Source organism: Myotis brandtii, unplaced genomic scaffold (assembly GCF_000412655.1).
Source record: "Myotis brandtii unplaced genomic scaffold, ASM41265v1 scaffold454, whole genome shotgun sequence".
Taxonomy (NCBI): domain Eukaryota; kingdom Metazoa; phylum Chordata; class Mammalia; order Chiroptera; family Vespertilionidae; genus Myotis; species Myotis brandtii.
The window spans coordinates 1,783,738-1,803,736 of NW_005367354.1; the positions used below are offsets into that span (position 1 = coordinate 1,783,738).

General features: G+C 54.1%; 1 protein-coding gene across 1 annotated transcript in view; it reads left to right on the forward strand.

Annotated features, from left to right (window-relative positions):
* Positions 1–19,999, forward strand: part of OTOF (otoferlin) — a 68,066-nt gene that overhangs the window by 12,770 nt on the left and 35,297 nt on the right. The window contains exons 3-9 of the mRNA XM_014546615.1: positions 1,067–1,155; positions 6,656–6,755; positions 7,313–7,494; positions 10,210–10,254; positions 14,373–14,446; positions 16,076–16,202; positions 17,167–17,221. Coding sequence (XP_014402101.1) covers positions 1,067–1,155; positions 6,656–6,755; positions 7,313–7,494; positions 10,210–10,254; positions 14,373–14,446; positions 16,076–16,202; positions 17,167–17,221 — 672 coding nt within the window. The remainder of the gene's footprint in view (positions 1–1,066; positions 1,156–6,655; positions 6,756–7,312; positions 7,495–10,209; positions 10,255–14,372; positions 14,447–16,075; positions 16,203–17,166; positions 17,222–19,999) is intronic.

Here is a 19,999-nt window from a genome sequence, read left to right on the forward strand (position 1 = left end):
GAGCTGGAAGCAGACAGGCAGCAGCAGGAGCAGGAGCTGCTTAACGGGGCCTGTGGGCCAGGCCGGCTGCGCCAGGCCCCCCTCACCTGCCCTCTTCCTTCCAGCCCAAGGCCCTGCTCAGGACCCTTCCCTCCCCAGCCCCTCCCTTCTCTGCTTCTTCCTCCCTCTCCTGCAGCTCCAGCTGAACCACAGGGCAAGGGGAGGGGTGTAGGGGGTGGTATCAGGGGCCTCCCTGGGACTTGGTCATTCCAGAGAGAGGGGACATGAAGGCCATTTTTCTGAGATAGTCCCTACCTACATTGGCAGTGACCTTCCAGACTGGCCCGTGTCCCCCAGACCCCCAGCCCCCAGACTGGGAGAAGGAAGCGTGGCTTTGAAACGGCAGACTTGCAGGCTGGGCTCCCAGAAGCCTCCCCAGGGCCTGCTCTACCACTAACGACCAAGCGTTAGATCCTGCCGCTTCTCTGAGCCCGAGCCTCTGTCCATACAGCAGAGGACACGTTGCAGCCTCTTGGGTTGTAGCAAAGACTAAATGAATTAATGCACCTAAAGCATAATAAAAAGTTCTCTGTCGATGGCAGCTGTTGTTACTATTACCATCATGATTATTTCTCTCTAGCCTACTGAGCAGTCTGAATTCAATGGGGTATAAAAATGAAACAAAATTTAAAAGTCCCTGCCTTCCCCTGCTCTGCCAAGCTCCCCCGTGATGCCATGGCTCAGTGCAGTTTGAGTAGACCTCGGGGTTTTCTGGTCATTTTCCGTTATTCAAAGTCAAGTTCAGAAGGGTTTACTACTCCAATCTGTCATCCCCTTTACGCCTGGTCTTCTCTCGTTTCTCAGGCCTGTGGCCCGAGACAGAGTGGGTCAGGGATGCCTACTCAGGTCCTCCACATCTCCTCCCATTCCAGCTGGGGTGGTTGGAATTAGATGAGATTCCAGATGTGAACCTTGCCCCTGTGTAGACTGGGCCAATGTGAGGGGCCAGCTTACCTGGGGTCCCTCCAAGTCCCCACACCCCTCCTGTCATGTCCACCCAAGGCCACAGCCAGCCCTCTCTCCTCAGATCTTCCGGTGGCCGGTGGCCAGCAGCATCGACAACAATGAGGTGCTCGAGATTCAGATCTTCAACTACAGCAAAGTCTTCAGCAACAAGTAAGCGTGGGGTGGGAGGGGAGGTGGGCCGAAGGGGCTGGGGGCCTGCCTGCTCCTTGGGCTGCCCTCTCCTTTGGTTTTAAAGGGGGACCCACACCCATAGCCTACCCTAGATTGATCTTCTGCTCCCCCATGTTGTCCTCAGAGTCCCCCAGCCCTCCATTGTTGGTCTAGAACACCTCAGCCTCCTGTTGGCCCCGTCTGTCCCCAGTGCTTCCTGTCCCCATCTTTAAGTCTCCCCCTTACACCATACTGGGCGACAGTTATCCATCCAAGAGGTAATGTCATGGTTGATAATATCTTCCAATAGACCATCTGTAACCTTGAGGACAAACTTGCCTCACCGTGGAAGACGAGAGCTCTGAGGCAGCGAAGTCCAATGGTTGAGGAGTCGGGCAAACCTGATCTTGGGTCCCAGCTCAGCCATCTGCTGTGTGGGCCTGGGCAGGTTACATAATCTCTCCGAGTTCAGTACACTCCTGTCTAAAAAGGATAAGTACTTACCTCAAAGGGAAGCTGTGAGAACTAAATGAGATAGATGTCTGTTCCTCATTCAGTCCCCCAAATGTTTACTGAGTGCCTACTGTGTGTCAGGCACAGAACCAGGTGCTGGGGATGGGGAGGCGCCTATCCGCAGGGAGCTTACGTTCTGCCATGAAGCGCACCTACCACGTGAGCATGGCCACTACTAGAGGTTCAGGCAAGGTTCCCGTCCTCCTCTTTGGGCGACAAGCAGAATTCCGAATGATTCGAACAGTCTGGAATGATGGCTAAATATCATAAATACCAATTCCTACCTTGGGTTCAAAAACCAATTGCTCTGGGCTTGCTAACTAGCAAATCCACACCCACTGCGTGGGGTGGTTCCTGGCACCCAGGAAGCCCCTCTGCCTTTGTCTGAGTGAACAAATACATGTCTCCGTGGGTCAGAGGGTGCCCGGGGTGGGGGGATCTGGGAACAGGAACCAGAAGACTTGAGGGCACCCCAGGTGAGAGCTAGTCACATGACTGATGCATTTGGGAGAAACATGAAATGGTGTGAGAAATGGGACCGGTTTGTCCTGGAAGTGGAGGGCGGCTTGGAAACTGGTCCCTCACCGCCCAGTGGTTCCAGGGGCTGCAGGGAGGAGGGAGAAATTGTCCGAGTCAGGGAGCAGGAGACCCCTGGTCCGCTTGGCCCTGCCTTCAGGAACCTTGGACTTCCCCATGAGGACGAGTGTTAGGTCCAGAGGGTCTTGTGCTTCCCTCTGCCTGTCCAGGACCCTTGGCAGGTGTGTGTGTGTGTGTGTGTGTGTGTGTGTGTGTGTGTGGGGCCTGACCCAGGCACCAGTCTTCTGGGGCTCCTGAATAATGCAGGAGCCAGGACAGCAGTGGAGGCCTGGCCGCCTCGGGCACCTGACACCAGGTCCTGGGGGAAAGTGATGAATTATTGACAGGTCCTGGTGCCTGGTTGCAGCTCCACTGTGGTCAGTCTGCAGGCTGTCTGCGCTGAGCCCCACTTCCTGCTGGCTAAGCACCTGGGAATCCTCCCTGGGGCCAGTCCGGCCTCCGGGGCAGCTGTGGGGGGTGCCCCCTCTGTGATGGGTAATCTGAACGGGCCCCATAGGGGAGGTTGTCAGAGGACAGGAGGTTGGGTCCCAGCCCCTTCACCTAACAGCCTGGGGGAAATGGAGGCCTGGAGAGGGCCCTGGCCCAGGGTCACACAGCAGGGTCAGGGCAGAGCCAGGTCTTCAACCTGCTGACCCCAGGTCAGTGCTCCTTGCCCCAGAGCAAAGGGGCTCCACCTCCACTTTCCAGGGGCACTTAAGCCCATCCTTCCTCCATTGCCCTGGGCCCCAGCCTTCCAGGCAGCTGCTCCACGTTGACCCACCCAGAGGAGCAGAGGCAAAAGGCAGACCCCACTGAGCCTGCAGCCCGGCTGGGCAAGGGCAGCTGGGGTGGGAGGGCTTGCCTGGGGGGGTCAGCATGCACCCCAAAGTCAGGGCTTCCTTCCTGTCTATAGAGGGGGGCTGAAGGGCCCCATTCTTTTGGAAGCAGTATTAAGGATTAAGGCACTCGTGGGAGCTGTGTTTTTATAGCAAGCATTGTTTTTGCTTAGATCAGTGATGGCGAACCTATGACACGCATGTCAGAGGTGACACGCGAACTCATTTTTTTGGTTGATTTTTCTTTGTTAAAGGGCATTTAAATATATAAAATAAATATCAAAAATATAAGTCTTTGTTTTACTATGGTTGCAAATATCAAAAAGTTTCTATATGTGACACGGCACCAGAGTTAAGTTAGGGTTTTTCAAAATGCTGGCACGCTGAGCTCAAAAGGTTCGCCATCACTGGCTTAGATGGTACGTTACAGACCTGTAGGAAGAGCCAAGTTTTATAAAAATGCTTTTCTTCATACTTTCCATAAGACGAAGGCAATATCTATTGTCCATGTCAAAGAGTATTATTTTCTATTTTTGTTTGAGGGAGGTCGGGGGGGTGGGGGGGTGACTGTCAGGAGTTAAAGTCCCCCCTGCGGGTCTGTGACAAGCTGATTCCTTTGGCCATGCTGGCTCCCCGTGACCCAGCCCTACCCTCCCGTTGGGGCCCAGCTCCATGAGGCTGTGCATCTGCCCCCAAAGCCCATCCTGCGAAGGAGACCAGCCCTGCATGAGCCGTCCAGATAGCACAGCCCCCCTGCACATTGCGCGGAGAGGGGCCCACCTCTGAGCGTGCAGTGTCAGAGGAGGTTCACTTGGGTGTTCTCACCACCACACAGCGAAGCGAGGGCATCACCTTCTTTGGGGAGATGGGGAAAAGCAAGGCTCAGAGAGGTCGGAAAACTAGCCAAAGTCACACAGCTGCCAGGTGGCGGAATCCCCCTTAGACACCACCTCTGTCTGACTTCAGAGCCTGGCTCTTTACGCTGCCGTCTACACTGCCTCCCCCTGGGGATGGCATTTAGTCTGTGTGTGCACAGGGCTTGGGCCAGGGCATGAGGATCGGGGAGGGTGGGAGTTTGCCAGAAGGCAGAGCTTGGCTGACGGTGTGATTAAAGCCGTGGCGGGTGGACTAGCTGTGAGCGTAGCCGTGGGGCAGTGAGCTCCCGTGAGGGGAGTCAGGCAGGGGCTTGAGAACGTGTCATTGAGGGTGTTTGAGTGACTTTTTCTTACTAAAATGCTGCACACGCTGTCCTCCAGGCCGCTCCCAAGTCTAAAGGTCTGAGACGCTAACCTTAGCTAGGCCTGGAAGGCACCAGAGCTTCTCTGAGCACTTGTGGGGAATAGCTCCATCCTGCCCCCTGGGGGTGTCTTGCCGCCTTGCAGCATCTCTCCTTGTCCTTGGGCCTTCTCTGCCTTCTGGGGCATCTGCCAGGGAAGGATGTCCCTGAGTGCGCCCCCTTCATGGGGTGCTAACCGGCTCCTAGTGGAACAAAAAGCCTGGAGTTCCAGTCAGCAAAGGGCAGCAGCAGAACAAATTCTCATTGTGCCCCTGCCACCTCCCAGCAGCCAGCATCATCAGCATCAGAAACTTGTCAGAAACATGCATTCTCTGGCCCCACCTGCAGAATCAGATGCCCTGGGGTGGGGCGGGGCCGGAGCTGAGCTGGAGCTGGAGCAGATGTGCTGGCTGGAAGCCTCTCCCAATTCCAAGTTCAAGTTCAGTGATTTCCCCTGGGAAGCCAGAAATTGGCCATCTGGGGAGTGTATATACCATGAAGTTGCAAAAGATACAGGTCAGGCCTGCCTTTCCCCTCCCCCAGCCAGTCATCAAACATTGGCCAGTGCAACCAGGTGCGGGTGGGTCCCGGTATTTTGTGTTTTAACAGGTCCTCCAGGTGACCCTTCGCGTTGAAGTTTGAACCACTGAGTTAGAACCGAAAGAGGGGGCTGCAAGAAGACCCGGGTGTTCTTTCATGCCTGTGGTCTGTTAGAATGTCCACACAGTACAGAAGCTGGAATCCCCCTCCCTCACTTTATAAAGACAAAATTGAACTGGAGGCGGGGGTCGGGGGGGCGGGGGCGTGGGTCCAGGTCCCTGAGCCCAGGCCAGCCCTGGTCTCTGTGCACTGCCCGAGCTGGAGACAGGCCAGGATGCTGCGAGGGAAGAAGCCTTAAGGCGGAACGAGGTTGGAGAAGCTCCTAGAAGCCTACTCAGGCTCAGAGGGGAGGAATGGTATGGACAGTTGTGCCCTCAGGGAGGGAGGCGGGCTGGCAGCTGGGACTCTGAGCTCCAGAGGGAAGCATTTCATATGCATCCAATGTGGCTGCTCCCGCCACTTCCTCCCGCCATGGACTCCCTGCCTGTTAAGTGGGAATTCACTCAATACCTCCCCTCACATAGCCATTGATTAGCTATGTCACTTCCTGTTTTCTCTTCCTCACCTTCCTCCTCTATAAACCAAGGGCAGCACCAGATGGCCCCCAGCCTCCCTGCCCCCCAGCTCTCACACACTGTGGATGCCCCCCTCGGTGTCTGTCCCTCAACAGGAAGGGCTGTGTATGTGTTCATCCACATGCGGAGTCGCCTTCTCCCAGAGCAACACCTCCAAACCACAGGGTGGAATGGGGTTTGAGTCAACTCAGCATTCATTGGGCACCCACTGTGTTCATTAATGCAGCCAGCAGATGCTGAGATCTCTGATGTGCTGGAAATGCCAAATAGAGGCTGAAACAGGGACCCAACCCTGTCCTGGAGACACTCACAGGAACACACCCCACCCCAACCCCGCACCCCTCTACCACCAGGCTGCTTTCTGAGCGCTGTGTGCTCCGAGCTCTGATGAGGGCTTGGCACAGAGGGTCTCAGTTGGTCCTATAAAGGACACCTCAGATGTGCTGGGTGCAAGCCTCTGGGACTGAGGGCCCAAGTAAACTGCCTGGGAAGCAGGCAACTTGCCCGTGAGTGTCAGAGCTGGGCTTCCAATCCGTCAAAAGCCTCCGACTCCAAGACTGTGCTGCTCACAGCGCTGGCTGCCTCTCCCTGGGAGTGTGGGGATCCCGCCGTCGCATGGTCCTCACCCTCGAGGAGCTTGCAGCATGGCCACCGGTGGGCATCACACTGACAAACAGGGATGCATGAGCCAGGGTCACGGTTAGGGAGGCTGAACGTGGAGGAGCTGCTCATGGATCCAGTCCTTCCCCAGCAGCCTCTGCGCTGGGCATCTGGACGCTGCTCTGCAGGGGCTCAGCAGAACCCCGAGTCCACGTACCCAGAGAACAGAAGGCTGCACCGTTCCACCCTGTCTCCTTGGTCTGTGAACATCCCCCTGGGTGCTCACTGCCCTCGAGCACTCCCGGGAAAATGGGTCTCACACATACACCACACACAGTTGTCGGGGGTCACATGCCCTCCTGGCCATGCCACCCTGGCTGTGGGACCACCCTCCACAGCCCCGGCCTGAACAAGCCCTCCCGCTCTCCAGCCCGCTCTCCCCTTCCCTGCCCCTCACAGCCTCTGGGGATGTCCCTCCTCACTCTGGCCTCTCCCCCTGAAGCCCATGCCCCCTGTGTCCACAGGCTCATCGGGACCTTCCGCATGGTGCTGCAGAAGGTGGTAGAGGAGAACCATGTGGAGGTGACCGACACGCTGATTGATGACAACAACGCTATCATCAAGGTGGGTGGCCCCAGAGAGCACCTGGACTTGCCCACTGCGGGGTCACCGAGGGCCTGTTCACCTCCTCCCCACACACACAGAGTGGCTCGGGGTGGGGCGTCCTCATGGATGGAGTGAGACGGGAGGAGGTGACTCAGGTCAGCCGATTTCAGGGAGGCCACCCTCATCCCTCCAGGCAGCCCTGGTTCGGAGGACCAGAGGGTGACCTACTCCCTGGGACACTGGATGATGCTCTTGACTATGTGCACAGTGGGCTCAGGGAGTCCACCCCCAATCCAAGCTCAACTCGCCAGGGCAGGCCCTGACCTTGGGCACCGGGAGGAATAGAGCCAAGAGCTGGAGCCTATTAGGTTGGCTGACTGTGAATGTCCATCTTTCTGAGCCTCTGTTTTCCCATCTGCAAAATGGGAGATGGAGAAGGATGGCACCCAGCTTGCCTTCCTCCACTGAGCTAAGCGTGGGAAAGCGCTTTGCAAACATCACAAAGCAGCCACGTGTGTGGGATTATGGTTGCTGCTGCCGTCCGCGCTGCTCACCAGCCCTCTCTCTCCCTCCAGACCAGCCTGTGCGTGGAGGTCCGGTATCAGGACACAGATGGCACCGTGGGCTCCTGGGATGACGGGGACTTCCTGGGAGACGAGTCCCTTCAGGAGGAAGAGAAGGACAGCCAGGAGACGGATGGGCTGCTCCCCGGCTCCCGCCTCAGCTCCCGGCCACCGGGCGAGAAGAGCTTCCGGAGGTAACAGGCTGGGACCGCTGGCTGCCCACTTGCCCCCCAAGACACAGAGTGGATGCCTAGGCCCCCAGGAGGCCCCCGTAGGCCTGACTGAGCCCAGGGAACAGGCTGAGGTGCTCAAAAGGCATAGCAGAGGGAGAAAGGTGTTGCTGCAGCATCCCCACCCCAGGCCCCTATTCCAGAACTCACAGCGGAGCAGTAGGGTGGCTCCTGCCCCCTCAGAGAGCGGGGAGGCCTGGTCTCTCTGTTCAAGGCCGCCTGGCCTCCGCCCCGGCCAGTGACAGCCCAGCAAGGTGGCCTCTTCCTGCCAGAGTGAAGCGGAGGTCCCGATTGGGACCCAGCCTCTCTTCTCTTCTGTTGAGAACACAGCCCAGCACCCTTGGTGTCCAGAATTCATGCCTGCAAACTTCCTGCTGACAGGAAGCTGTGTCCAGGCCTGTGCTTCCCAAATGCACGATTTTTACCAAAAAAGGGGGGGCGGGGTGGAGCACAATTGTACTACGCTTAGAGCCCAGACAGGCAGAATCTGGGCAGGTAAAACATTGTCCAGAGGCTCCTAGGTCACCGGCGATGATGTGTGAAATGCAGGTAAGTGGAGGGCGCATGGAGGGATGGGTGGGTTTTGAGAGGAGATGCTTCCCTCCCATTGCAATCATCTCCTCCAATCTCCTTCCACCCTTTCCTTTCCAAGTAAATGTATTCAGTCCCTGTTCCGGAAAAAACACACATTAATGGAACTGAATTTGATACTTTTATCGGACAAGTATGTTTTTCTTCTTTGCACTTGAACGCCCCCCCCCACACACACACACACACAACCACAGACACACACACCGATACGAGCTTAGGAACCCCTGGGAACCTCCTGGGGGTCATAGTAATAAGGTCAACGGAACCACGCCCGCCCGTGACAAATGCGGCTGGACCTTTGCCTTCAGGCAGCTGTGCCGGGGCGGCATCACCCAGGCCAGCTTGGGGCCTGCCCTCCTTGGACTCCAGGCTGGGTGGGGTGGGAAGAGCCTGCAGATCGGCCTGGGGAGGTCCAGGTCTGAGTTCTCCAGCTCTGCCTCCTACCAGCCTTGTGGCCCTTGGCCAGTCACAGACCCTCTTCCTGTAAAACGGGGGCCAGGACAAATGAGATGCCTCCCTGACTGCGGTTGGGAGAGCCAAAGAAATGACTGCGGGACAGGTTGTAACTGGGGTGCCAAGTGCTGCCCCGTGTAAGGGCTGGTGACAGGCAGGTTCTTGGCAGCTGGACGATCAAAGGGTCAGGAATCTGGCGGGAAATGGTGAGAGGAGAAGCCGAGACCTGGTGGGGAGCCAGGGAGGCGGGTCCCCATCCTCTGTCCCTTGTAGGAAAGTGTTGGCAGGGGGCTGTCTGAGATGGCAGGTGGGCTGAGAAAGGGCTTTCTGGGGACAAGATTGGAAGCCATGAAAGGGCCACCAACTGCAAGAAAAGAAGCACTAACTCTGAATAATCAGAAGAGCTCAGTTGGAGTCCCATCCTGCCTGACTGCCACTAACTAGCTGAGTGACTTTGGGGAAGCCACTAGCCCCTCTGGGTCAGTACCGGGAACGGGGGGAGCATCCTGGCTCCCATCCAACTCCGAGATCCTGAGGGACCCAGGGATACTCTGGATCCTGGGGCAGTGGCCATGGGAAGCAGCTCTCTGGGGCCTCTGGACAGTCGAGAGGGCTGCCCACCTGGGCGGCTGTGGCTCACACAGTGCTGAGCAGTCCCTCTCTCAGGCCTACAAGGGTGGGCCAGGGTGTGGATGGAGCTTCTTCTCAACTCTGGTCACCCCACTCCACACCAAGGGCTCTCACACAAACACGGCCCATAGCTGGAGCTTCACAGCACCCTGGCCAGCGGGTCCCCTTACTCACAGGGTCCTCTGCACCTCCCCCAATCCCAGCAGTCAGTACTGCAGAGAGGGGATGAGTCACCAAGCCCAGGGGCACTCTGCTCTCGGATGCACAAAACCGGGGCTCCAGGCCCTTGCATGTCAGTGTGTATTCGCCTCAATCTCCAAAGAGATACTCAGCACACATGTGCGAATGCACACACAAGTGCGCATGTGTTTGCACGCACTCACATGCACACATTCTCCCTCTGTGTGAGGCCAGTGAGCTGCACTAGGAGCCACATCATAAAAAGAACGAGGAAAGGAGCCGGCTTTTGTTTCACAGTCGCCCTAGAGACTTGGGGCTTTCCTTGGATTCCCTGGACTCTAGACTCTCTCCTTCTCTTTCTCCACCTACTGGCCCTCCTGCCCTCCATGGTGCTGCCTCCTTCTGCCCACCTGTCTTCTGAGAGGCCCTCAGGGCCTGGAAGGACCCCACTCCACTGGAAGGGATTAGGGGAGGAGTAGGATGGCTCAGGCCTGGAGGGTGGCCAGGCTCCCCTAACTGAGTTCCCTGAATCACCTGGGACCCACATTTAGAAATCACTAGTCCTTGGGGGGGAGGAAATTAGCTGATACCCTGAGGCCTCTGCCCTCATCAGCGCTCCAGGTCCCTCTCTCCCCAGCCCTATGGGATCCCTGCCCTACAGGCTCAGGTGTGCTGAAGTGAGAGGCTGTGGGGCGAGGGGACTGTGGGACAAGAGGCCAGTGGGGAGCATGGGGGTCAGCAGGGCCAGGGGCTCAGTCTGCAGTGCTCTGGCCCGCGCCCTCTCACACACGTCCCCTTGTCTCCTCATTTCTTCTCCCTACTCAGCAAAGGCAAAGAGAAGACCAAGGGAGGCAGAGATGGCGAGCACAAGTAGGTGTCCCAGGCCAGGGCGGAGCCCAAGGGCTCGAAGGGTCCTCACCACAGGGTGCGGATGTTGGGACGGCCCATGTCGGAGGCTTAGTCATGGGCTGTCCTGGCGGAGTCAGCACCAGGGGATGGCAGGGAGAGGGCGGTCTCGCCACTTGACCATGGGAGTGAGGGACAGGGAGGTATAAGGGTGGGTTGGGCAGTGGCCGGGCCTTCTGATTTCCATTCCCTCCTCCCTCCTTTCAGTGTCTTGATTCTGCTTCCACTTCCCTGTTCAGCTCCCACCACTGAGTCAGGCCTTAGGTGTCCCTGTGTGGGAGGGTGTGAAGTCAAAGGAGTTGGGGAGGCTCAAGAAGCCAATGACCACCTTCAGAAGCAAGGCAGGGCTGGGCGGATGGACATGAAGTCCTGGAGGCCAAGGAAGCCTAACTAAGGGGTGTCTCACAGTACGAGCACACAGTAGGTCCACTGTAAAGGCTGGTTCCTTAGCACTGCTCTATTCTAATCTCTTGCCATTTCCAATTAACATATGAGGTAAAGTAAGCTGGCGTTTACTATTCTAACTTCATGTGTCGAGCCTTAGGTTGATTAAAAGGATAGGAAAATGGGATTCCTAAGAGGAGATTAAACAAGTTGAAACTCTTTAGCCTAAAGAAGCAAAAGTGTGGGAACTGGTTTGAAAGCTCTGGACAGTTATTGTGTGGCAACGCTGTTCATTTCTATCTCCACTGGGGAGAAATCAGTGGAAATAGGTGAAAGTTGCAGTAAAGAAAATTTAAGAATAGAGCCATGGAGACACTCTTCTCCCTGTGAGTATGTGAAATTCTGGGAGAGTCTGGTTTGGGGAGATGGGAAATCTGTTTCCATGATGTTCTTTGCTCGGGCCTTGCAAGGGGGTGGGTCATAGGGGAGAGCTGAGGAGCCAGGTCCCCTGGCAAACATGGGGGTAAGCGCACAAGGGCCGCTTGGCCTGCCATACGGCAAGGGCACATGAGCCAACAGGCCAGTTTGGCGACAGGTTCCTGTATGAAGGGCCAACCTGTCCTGCCCGGATGTGGGAAGACATTCAAAACTAACTGAAATTCGACACACCCTGAAAGATGACTGTAAGAGCTGCAGTGATGACATTACCGGTGCTGGAGCGTGGACAGTAAGAGAGAGAAACCCACAAAGCAGCACGTGGAGAACAGTTCCCCAAGTGGACATGGAAGTGATCCAGAGAAGACCCCCACACTCTGCTTCTATGCCGCAGCATTTTGCTTCTTTACTAGTAAGTGATCCAGAGAAGACCCCACACTCTGCTTCTATGCCGCAGCATTTTGCTTCTCCTAAGGCCTGAGCTAATGGGACCAGACAGTCCCATTGAAGGCCGTCTAAGTCACAACCTCCAGAATAATAGAGACCCAACTGGATCGCTACCTTTAGTGTGGCCAGCGTTCCCAGACATGAACACCAAGGTCTCCTCAGGGCCCCCAGTGCATCACCAACCACAATGACATCCTTCTAGATCTGAGCCATGGAACCAGCAAAGAAATCATCAGGGCTGTAGATGCAGAAAGAGTTTGAGTGAACTAACTTCAAAATCTTCTCTCTAGAGAGAAGTCATGGTCTAGCCTGTAGGTGCATAGCATTCTGACTTTGACGAGTCCAGGAGGGGGAAGCCCACATGTGATCATAAATCCTCAGTGGATCCTAGAGGCCCACCACCCCAGCCCTGTTTCTCCTACTTTCATGCAGCCATGAATAAAAGAACCACTTGGTTGCAAAATAATTTTTCACCAAGTTGATTATTGGCTTTCTCACATTACATCTTTAGTAATTAAAGAACCCCCTAGACCAGTGGTCGGCAAACTCATTAGTCAACAGAGCCAAATATCAACAGTACAACGATTGAAATTTCCTTTGAGAGCCAAATTTTTTAAACTTAAACTATATAGGTAGGTACATTGTTATTAACTTAATTAGGGTACTCCTAAGGCTTAGGAAGAGCCACACTCAAGGGGCCAAAGAGCCGCGTGTGGCTCGCGAGCCGCAGTTTGCCGACCACGGCCCTAGACCAATGCAGAATTTTAGTTTTAAAAACCTCAGCCACCAGTGACCTAATTAAACGATTAGATTTTTAAAAAGTACAAATCTTTAATCCACTTGGATAATCTTCAAATTTCACTGATTAACATTTATTTCAATTAGAACCTTTGCCCTTTGCCAAGGGTAGCAAGCCTGCTGCTTCCCATTACCTGGCACTGTGATAGACTCCAAAGGCATCTATTTTCCTGCTTGAGAGCACCTTCCGCCCCCTCTCCTCCCATTATTACACCCCGGAAAGCATGATGCTGGAGAGAGCAGGCGGATCAGTCAGCCCCAGCCTCCTTTCACCTGCCTGATGCCTTTGTAGGAAACCATGAACATGCCAGGTGCTTCCTAAACTGTGAGCTGGTGCCACATGAAAGGGGTGGTTTTGGATGCGCCCTCTTTGGGAGACAGACACACACCTGTCCATGTCTTGCCCGGCAGATGAAGAGGAAAGGAAAGGCCTGGGGCTAGGACCGGGCCAGGTTTGAGGGATGAGATTGGCTCTCCAATCCTGAGTAGAGAGGCTTGAGGTTTCTAGGCCACCTCCACCAGGACAGAATGGTTTCGCCCAACTCACGTTAACTAGCATAACGAGCACAGGCCTTGGATAAGTAATATGCCTATGGAATAACTAACTATTGGGAAAACATTTCTGGGTTTATTAACTGAGCTAACCCATCCCGGAACCTTAGGAAGCTACATCTATATAAGAAAAATGTAGTGGGCTGAATGGTAGCCACAAAAACAAAGGTATGTCTGTGTACTAATTCCTGGAAGCTGTGAATATCACCTTATTTGGAAAAGGAATCTTTGCAGATGCAATTAAAGATCTTGAGATGAGGATATCATATTGGATTATCCAGGTGGGCCCTAAATCCAATAACAAATGTCCTTGTAAAAGATACGAAGTGAAGAAATTTTTTAAAAGAAAAGAAAAAGAACAGCGGTCCTGAGAACCATAGTGAAGCCTCCACAGGGAGATGCATGGCCCATGATGGGTGGCTCAGCTATAGGTGAGTTTAGGGTTGGCGCCTGCCCCTCACCCCACGTGGGCCTACAGGACAGGGCCACACCCAGGAGGAGGGGCAATGGGAAGTGGACGGAGTCAGGTGTCCAACTAATGCAATATTAATGGGGTAATGGAATACTGCACTTTATCCCATGCTGAACCTACTCCTGGTCCCTCCTGGCACCAGGGATCACAGGCTCGGCTGCGGGGATAGCACAGAAGGGACAGTGAGGACCCCTGCCCCTTCCCTCAGCCCCCCCGACGGCAGGGCCTTTCACCTGAGGGCACAAGGCCACACCAAGCCAGAGGAAGAGGTAGGAACTATGGAGTCTGCCATATGTTCCTGGGGACTGGTGGAGGGGGAGATCCCATAGTGAGAGGGGGCAGACCGAAGGGGCCTTTTTAAAGCCAGCACCAAAGATAGATGGGAAAGAGCCTATTTCCTCCTTTTCACTGGGGACCAAGGAGGATCCCAGGGAACAGGGAGGTCGGGAAAGACGGGGCTGGCTTTGAGCACCAGGGCCATCTGAGAAGTGGGCAGCTAGTTTCAACCACATCTCCCAGCACCTCGGCCTCTGCCCCTCTGAGTCCTGTTCCTGACTTCTGTTCTGATGCTTTGTGTCGGGTTGGCTGGCTTGCTTTCCATCCATTCGGGGGGGAGGGGGGGACATAGAAGAGCAGCTTGGGGCACTGGCGGAGCTTGGAGCTCTAAGACTGGACTGAGAAGGGCTGAGATCAGCCCAGGATCCCGAGGGGCTCCAATTAAGCGGTGCCTGCCAACCGCAGGCCACCTTCTCTGGTCGCTGGCTCCCCACCTGTTCCTCAGGGTGTGAAGGCCTGGGCAAGGGAAGGGGTGGGGTTTCCTCTGCCCGAATCCCCCCTCTTGGCTTCCAGTTTATCTCGGTACCAGTAGGTGAGGGGCTGGGGTTTGGGTGTCCTTTCCCTCGCGTTTTCGCTCGGGTTTTGCTCTTCTGTTTGTGTGTCTTCCTCCTTGCATCCATCTCCCTCCACCTCCTCATTCTGGCGGCTCCTCTCACAGAACCGGGAGGAGCGTGTTCTCCGCCATGAAGCTCGGGAAGAACCGGCTCCACAAGGAGGAAACCCAAAGACAAGGTACAAACGCGTGCACCTGCCCTTGGTCTAGCCATCTCTACGCACCTGAGACCAAACCCCGCCTCTCTGCAGTCAGGATCTCTTGTGATTGGCCGGAGGAGCCACGTGGGCGGGGCCTGGCCTCCCATTGGCTGGCGGGGGAGCCAGGCCCTGACCGTGGCCCTCAGGCAGGGGTCGCTGTGAGGGCTGAGGATGGAACCGCATCTCTGTTGGTTCTCAACCTGGGGGTCGAACGACCCTTTCACAGGGGTCGCCTAAGACCATCGGAAAACACATATAATTATATACTGTTTTTGTGATTAATCACTACGCTTTAATTATGTTCAATTTGTAACTATGAAAATACATCCTGCATATCAGATATTTACATTACGATTCATAACAGTAGCAAAATGACAGTTATGAAGTAGCAACAAAAATAATTTTATGGTTGGGGGTCACCACAACATGAGGAACTGTATTAAAGGGTCGCGGCATTAGGACGGTTGAGAACCACTGGGACTCTAGGCTAGAGCCGAGCGGAGCCCCCTGCCCAGGGGCCTGTTTATGAACGGCTCCTCCCGCCCTCTGCCCCATTCTGCTTCCTCCATCGAGAAGCCTAGAGATTTGTAGTCAGAGTAGGGATAACAAAAAACAGGCGTTGTTAGGCCAACTCCTTATTTCTGGGGCAAAACCTGACTCGAGAATGTTTGCCCAGATCCTGCCTTTTCCCTCTCACGGGGCTGCAGGGAAGGCCTTGGGCAGAGAGGCAGGGTGGGCCCCGGAGGCTGGAGTGGCCGATGGCACTGGCCCCCCTGGAGCAGCAGGCTGGGAGGGGGTGAGACAGTTGTTTAAGAGGAGGACGGGCAGAAAACGGAGGAAGGGAGTGGACAACGATGTGTGTAGCTGTCTCACCCAGGTCCTCGGGGTGCCTGGCTGCACTCCCCGTGTCCACTATGTGGCCCACTGGCCCCAGAATCCCTCTCCCCTCCTCTTGCCCCCTTGCCAATTCCAGCTGTGGAGAGGACACAGCTGCTGGCTGAGGCCCAAACCAACGACCCTTGAGTGGCTTCTTAGAATCATCATTTCTGTGTCTCATTGGATTAATACACATTAGTACAGGGTTAGGTTCTGAATTCCATCAGCTATTTTACATGGATAAGTTGCTTCCTAAGCCTCAGTTTCCCCATGTGTGACATGAGAATAGTGCCCATGTTGGGGGGCATGGCTATGAGGACTAGAGATATGTGTATAAAGTGCCTGGCACATGGTAGCCACTCAATAAATGGTAGCTATTGTTACGAGTGGTATATAGGTATATGTCTTTTATTTCCTACCTCTTCCATGAGGCTACTCAGTGCTTAAGTAACATACAATAAGAGTTACTTTCTATTAAAATTTTAAAAAGCAAAGCCAGATATAATTAAAATCAATTTTTAAAAAAGCAAAACCAGATATAATTAAAACCAGATATAAAAGATCAAGATGAGGTAGGAAACTCTGTAGATATACAGGCTATAATATTCTTAGCAGATGCTACTAGTTATACCTTAAATTTAACTGTTAGCTTCCCTGATGCCAAAGCAAAAGGGGAAAGACCGTCACTATCCCACCGTCCCGCCCACCTAACCAGCCTTTCCTCTTCCCCAGATGAACCAGCAGTGCTGGAGATGGACGACCTTGACCGCCTGGGCATTCGGCTGGCGGAGGGGATGGACCCAGACTCCGTGTCTCTAGCTTCTGTGACAGCTCTCACCACCAATGTCTCCAACAAGCGGTGAGTGTGCAGAGCCCCACATTCCCAATTGCCCCCCCTACCCCCACCCCAATCAGGCAGGAATGTTAGAATTTGGGTTCATCTGAACCTGCCCCTTTCTTCTTCTCCTGGCTGTCTCTCTCAGCTCTCCTGCGGCAAGTCGGCACAGCCGTGGCATACTCAGCCCCACGCTGGGTGCCTTATGTGCCGAACCAGCTCAGCCAGGTTCGGTGAGCCTGAGAGGGGGCGGTGAAGGATTGAGAAAAAGACAGACAAGAGAATAAAAGCTGGGTCTGGGTGGGACGCTGTCCTCTGTGATGGAGAGAGCTAGCGACAGCGCCACGGACTACAACCCGTGTCTTTATTTTATAGCAGATTCCACGAGGCAAAGTAAGGGCGTGGTCAAGATGTTTACACTGTTCCAAGCTACTCAACTGCATGCACCTGAACTCTATCGAGCCCACGTCACTCAGACACGTGGGGCCAAGTGTTCGGACCATAGGTTCAAGCTCACAACTACAGCTGTTGGCTGTAACTGTGCCGGGAGGGCTCTGCCCTCCAAGCTGGGACTTGCACGTGGCCATGAGAGGACTGTGCCCTCTCATTAGTCCGAGGCTTGAACCTGTCCAAACACTGTAGCCGCTCTCCACACTCTCCCTGCAAAGGCAGAGTGCAGCAGCTGTGGGCCTGTTCCCAAGGCACCGAATACCTCCAGGCCCAGGGAAATCACAGAGCCATCCAGCCCGTATTTGAACCTGCTGTTCTGATGCCTGCCTCCCTGTTAATTATGCTATTGCTTAGTCCTCTCTGTTGGGGCCTCTGAAAACAGCTACTCCCCATTCTGTTTGACAGTCCTGGGTGTTTGAAGACCACAGTTCTGTCCTTCCGCCCTTCTCCAAAATCTAACTACGGCCAGGGAGGGCCCTCCTCCTCCCCTGCAAGCAACCCCCTTACACCAGGCCTGACTGTACGTTCTCCTCCTCAGATCCAAGCCAGACATTAAGATGGAGCCAAGTGCCGGGCGGCCCATGGATTACCAGGTGGGTGGGCCAACTAGAGTCCTCAAGCCTTTCAGACTCTGCTCGGGAGGGTAGGGATGTGGGCTAGATGTGCATTACAGACTCTGTGGAGGCAGGGATCTGGGGGTCATGGACAACCTCAGCCAGATATAAATCCCCCAAGTAAGCTTGTCCCTAGGAGGCACACAGAGAAGCGGCACAAAAAGAGAGGTACAAACCCAAAGGGGAGCTTGAAAACTCTGTTTGTGCTGCTCAAAGCCCTCCCAGGATTCCGTGTCCAGAACTGGACTTCATACAGTAAGAGGGACCTGGAGGAACCGTAGAGACCAAGGGGCACCCCCTCCCTTCAAAAAAAAAATCCCAACAATCGAGCCTCTGAAGAAAGATTTCTTCAGTGCATTTTTTAAAATTGTTGTATTATTTTAATGCTGTAAGTAATGTCAGCCCTGTTTATCTATAGATAGTGAGAGTGGGTGTTTTTTCTTGTTTTTGCTCCTCTGTAGTCTCTGAAATTAACACTTAATTTTTTTGTATGTTCCTAAAACTGGAGACAAAATGGCTGAGACAGGGAGAGATCTACAGCTGTAAGATTACTGTGGCCACAATGCAGACCGGTCGCTGCTGGGACAAGGCCATCGGGGTAGCTGGACAGCAGTGCGGCCCTCCCAGCCTGGAACGTTATGGGAGCACAGCTCCGCCGACGCCGGGCATTAGACAGAGAAGACACGAGAAGCTGTAGGCACATACAGGAGAGACTTTGTTGTAGATCGAGTGGCCATTGCTGCTACAGGAGCCACCTGACAAAGTAGTTCTTCAAAGTAGCCCAGTCCCCTGCCTGGTCAGTGGTAACTTATATACACACTCAAACAGAGGAGGCCTCGTGCCAATCAGTGATACACATGCAAACGGAGGCGGCCTCGTGCCAATCAGGGATACACGCTCAAACAGAAGAGGCCTTGTGCCAATTCGTGACACTCATGCTACATTAACAAACAGGTTACATCCTCGCCTGCACGTATGCGTATGATGGCAAATTGGCCTTGATCATCTGGCGTACTCTGATTAGGGTTCTCACAGACCTGATCCTCAGCTTGGCAGGACCACACCCTCAATTTTGTCTCTTTTCCCAGAGTTGCTCAGAGCCTGAGAGGCTGAATTACATCAACACACCTCACAATAGGCTACTGTACAAGCCAGAAGCACCTAGTGCCTATTTATAAACTGAAAGCAGGAAGGGCCAAGCGACCACCCACTGCTTAAACTTCCCCGTGGGGGCTAAGGAGACCCAGCTATAGGTCAGGAGACTGCTGGGTATTCCTAGCATTGAGTGGGTATGCTGACTGGTGAGAGGGGACAGAGCCTTCAGGAGACCTCACCTGGCCTAGGTACCAGCGCCAGACCCCAGAATCAGTGTGAGTCCCCTCTCCCAGGTTAGAGCTTATCTTTTATGCCCAATTCCCAGAGCCCTTGCACACCACCTCAAAGACAGCCCCACCTCATCTCGCTCAGGTGATGATGTCATGTAGTAGATGGCACCTTTCTTGTATCAAATACATCTGTTCATGTTTTCTCCAGACACACCTTGTTTCCCTTCATCCTCACTTCAGTCCCTGACCATCTGTTCAGGTGGAAAAATAGCCCCAGACAGTGTCAAATGGCCCTGCCCCTGTGGTTTTAGAAAACCTCAAGCCACTGGGCTTCTTAAAGGTTCGGGTATGTCACCCCTCACCTCTCTGCAAAAATCCAAGCATAGAGTGTTTTAAGACTTCTGAGGGCTTTTCCAGGGGACTGGGCTCAGGGCTTGACTCCTCTGTGTGCTGAGAACAGGAAAATTCCAAAGAACAAAGACCCCGTAGTCAGATATTGTTGCCTCCACAGCGTCACCAGCCTGCCAGGTAAGGGCACACAGAAAATGGAGTCGTTGCTCTTAATGGAACTGTATTTTCTGAAGGTTTACCATATGCTAGATACTAGGTCAGGAGCTGTATATGTGTTTTCCATTTAAGTTAATGTCATTCTTAGAACCCTCCAAATATAGGTATTACTACGTGTCATAGTTGAGACATTGAGAGCCAGAGAAGGTAAGGAGCTTGACCAGGTCACAGTCACTCAGAGCTAGATCCAGGGTTCAAACCTGAGGGTGTCTGACTGCAGCAGCGAGAACGACTCATTTCTCTCTAGCCCTTTGGACAGTCGCTCCCTCTGCTCCCTGGTCAGCTTCCGCTTGCTGCCTGCTGCTTGTTCTCCAAAGCTCTTTCAAACTGCTTCCTGCCAGAGGCTTTTGTTAACTAAGCAGACACTCTCCCTCCAAACACTTTGCACACAATCTGAATGGAACAGAACAGTTGTCATTAACCTGGTAACTCGGGATTTCCTGACAGGTTCATTCACGTCTCAACTGCAAGTGTTAGCACACTTAGAGAGAGAGCGTGGAGGATGCAGATGTGGAATTATTCTTGTTTCCAGTAAATACAACATAGAAAGCAAGAAACCTGCCAGAAGGAACTTTACTGTCTTGGAGAACTTGGCTTTGCTGAGTTAGAAAGGCCTCAGAAAGTGTGCCGCGCCAGCACGGCCAAGGGTGAACCTGAGAGGGGGCGGCGAAGGATTGAGAACAGACAGACAAGAGAATGAAAGCTGGGTCTCGGCAGGACGCTGCTTCTCTGATGGAGAGACAGCGACGACGCCTGCAAGCCGTGTCTTTATTTTATAGCAGATTCCACAAGGCAAAGTAAGGGCGTGGTCAAGATGTTTACACTGTTCCAAGCTACTCAACTGCGTGCACCTGAACTCTATCAA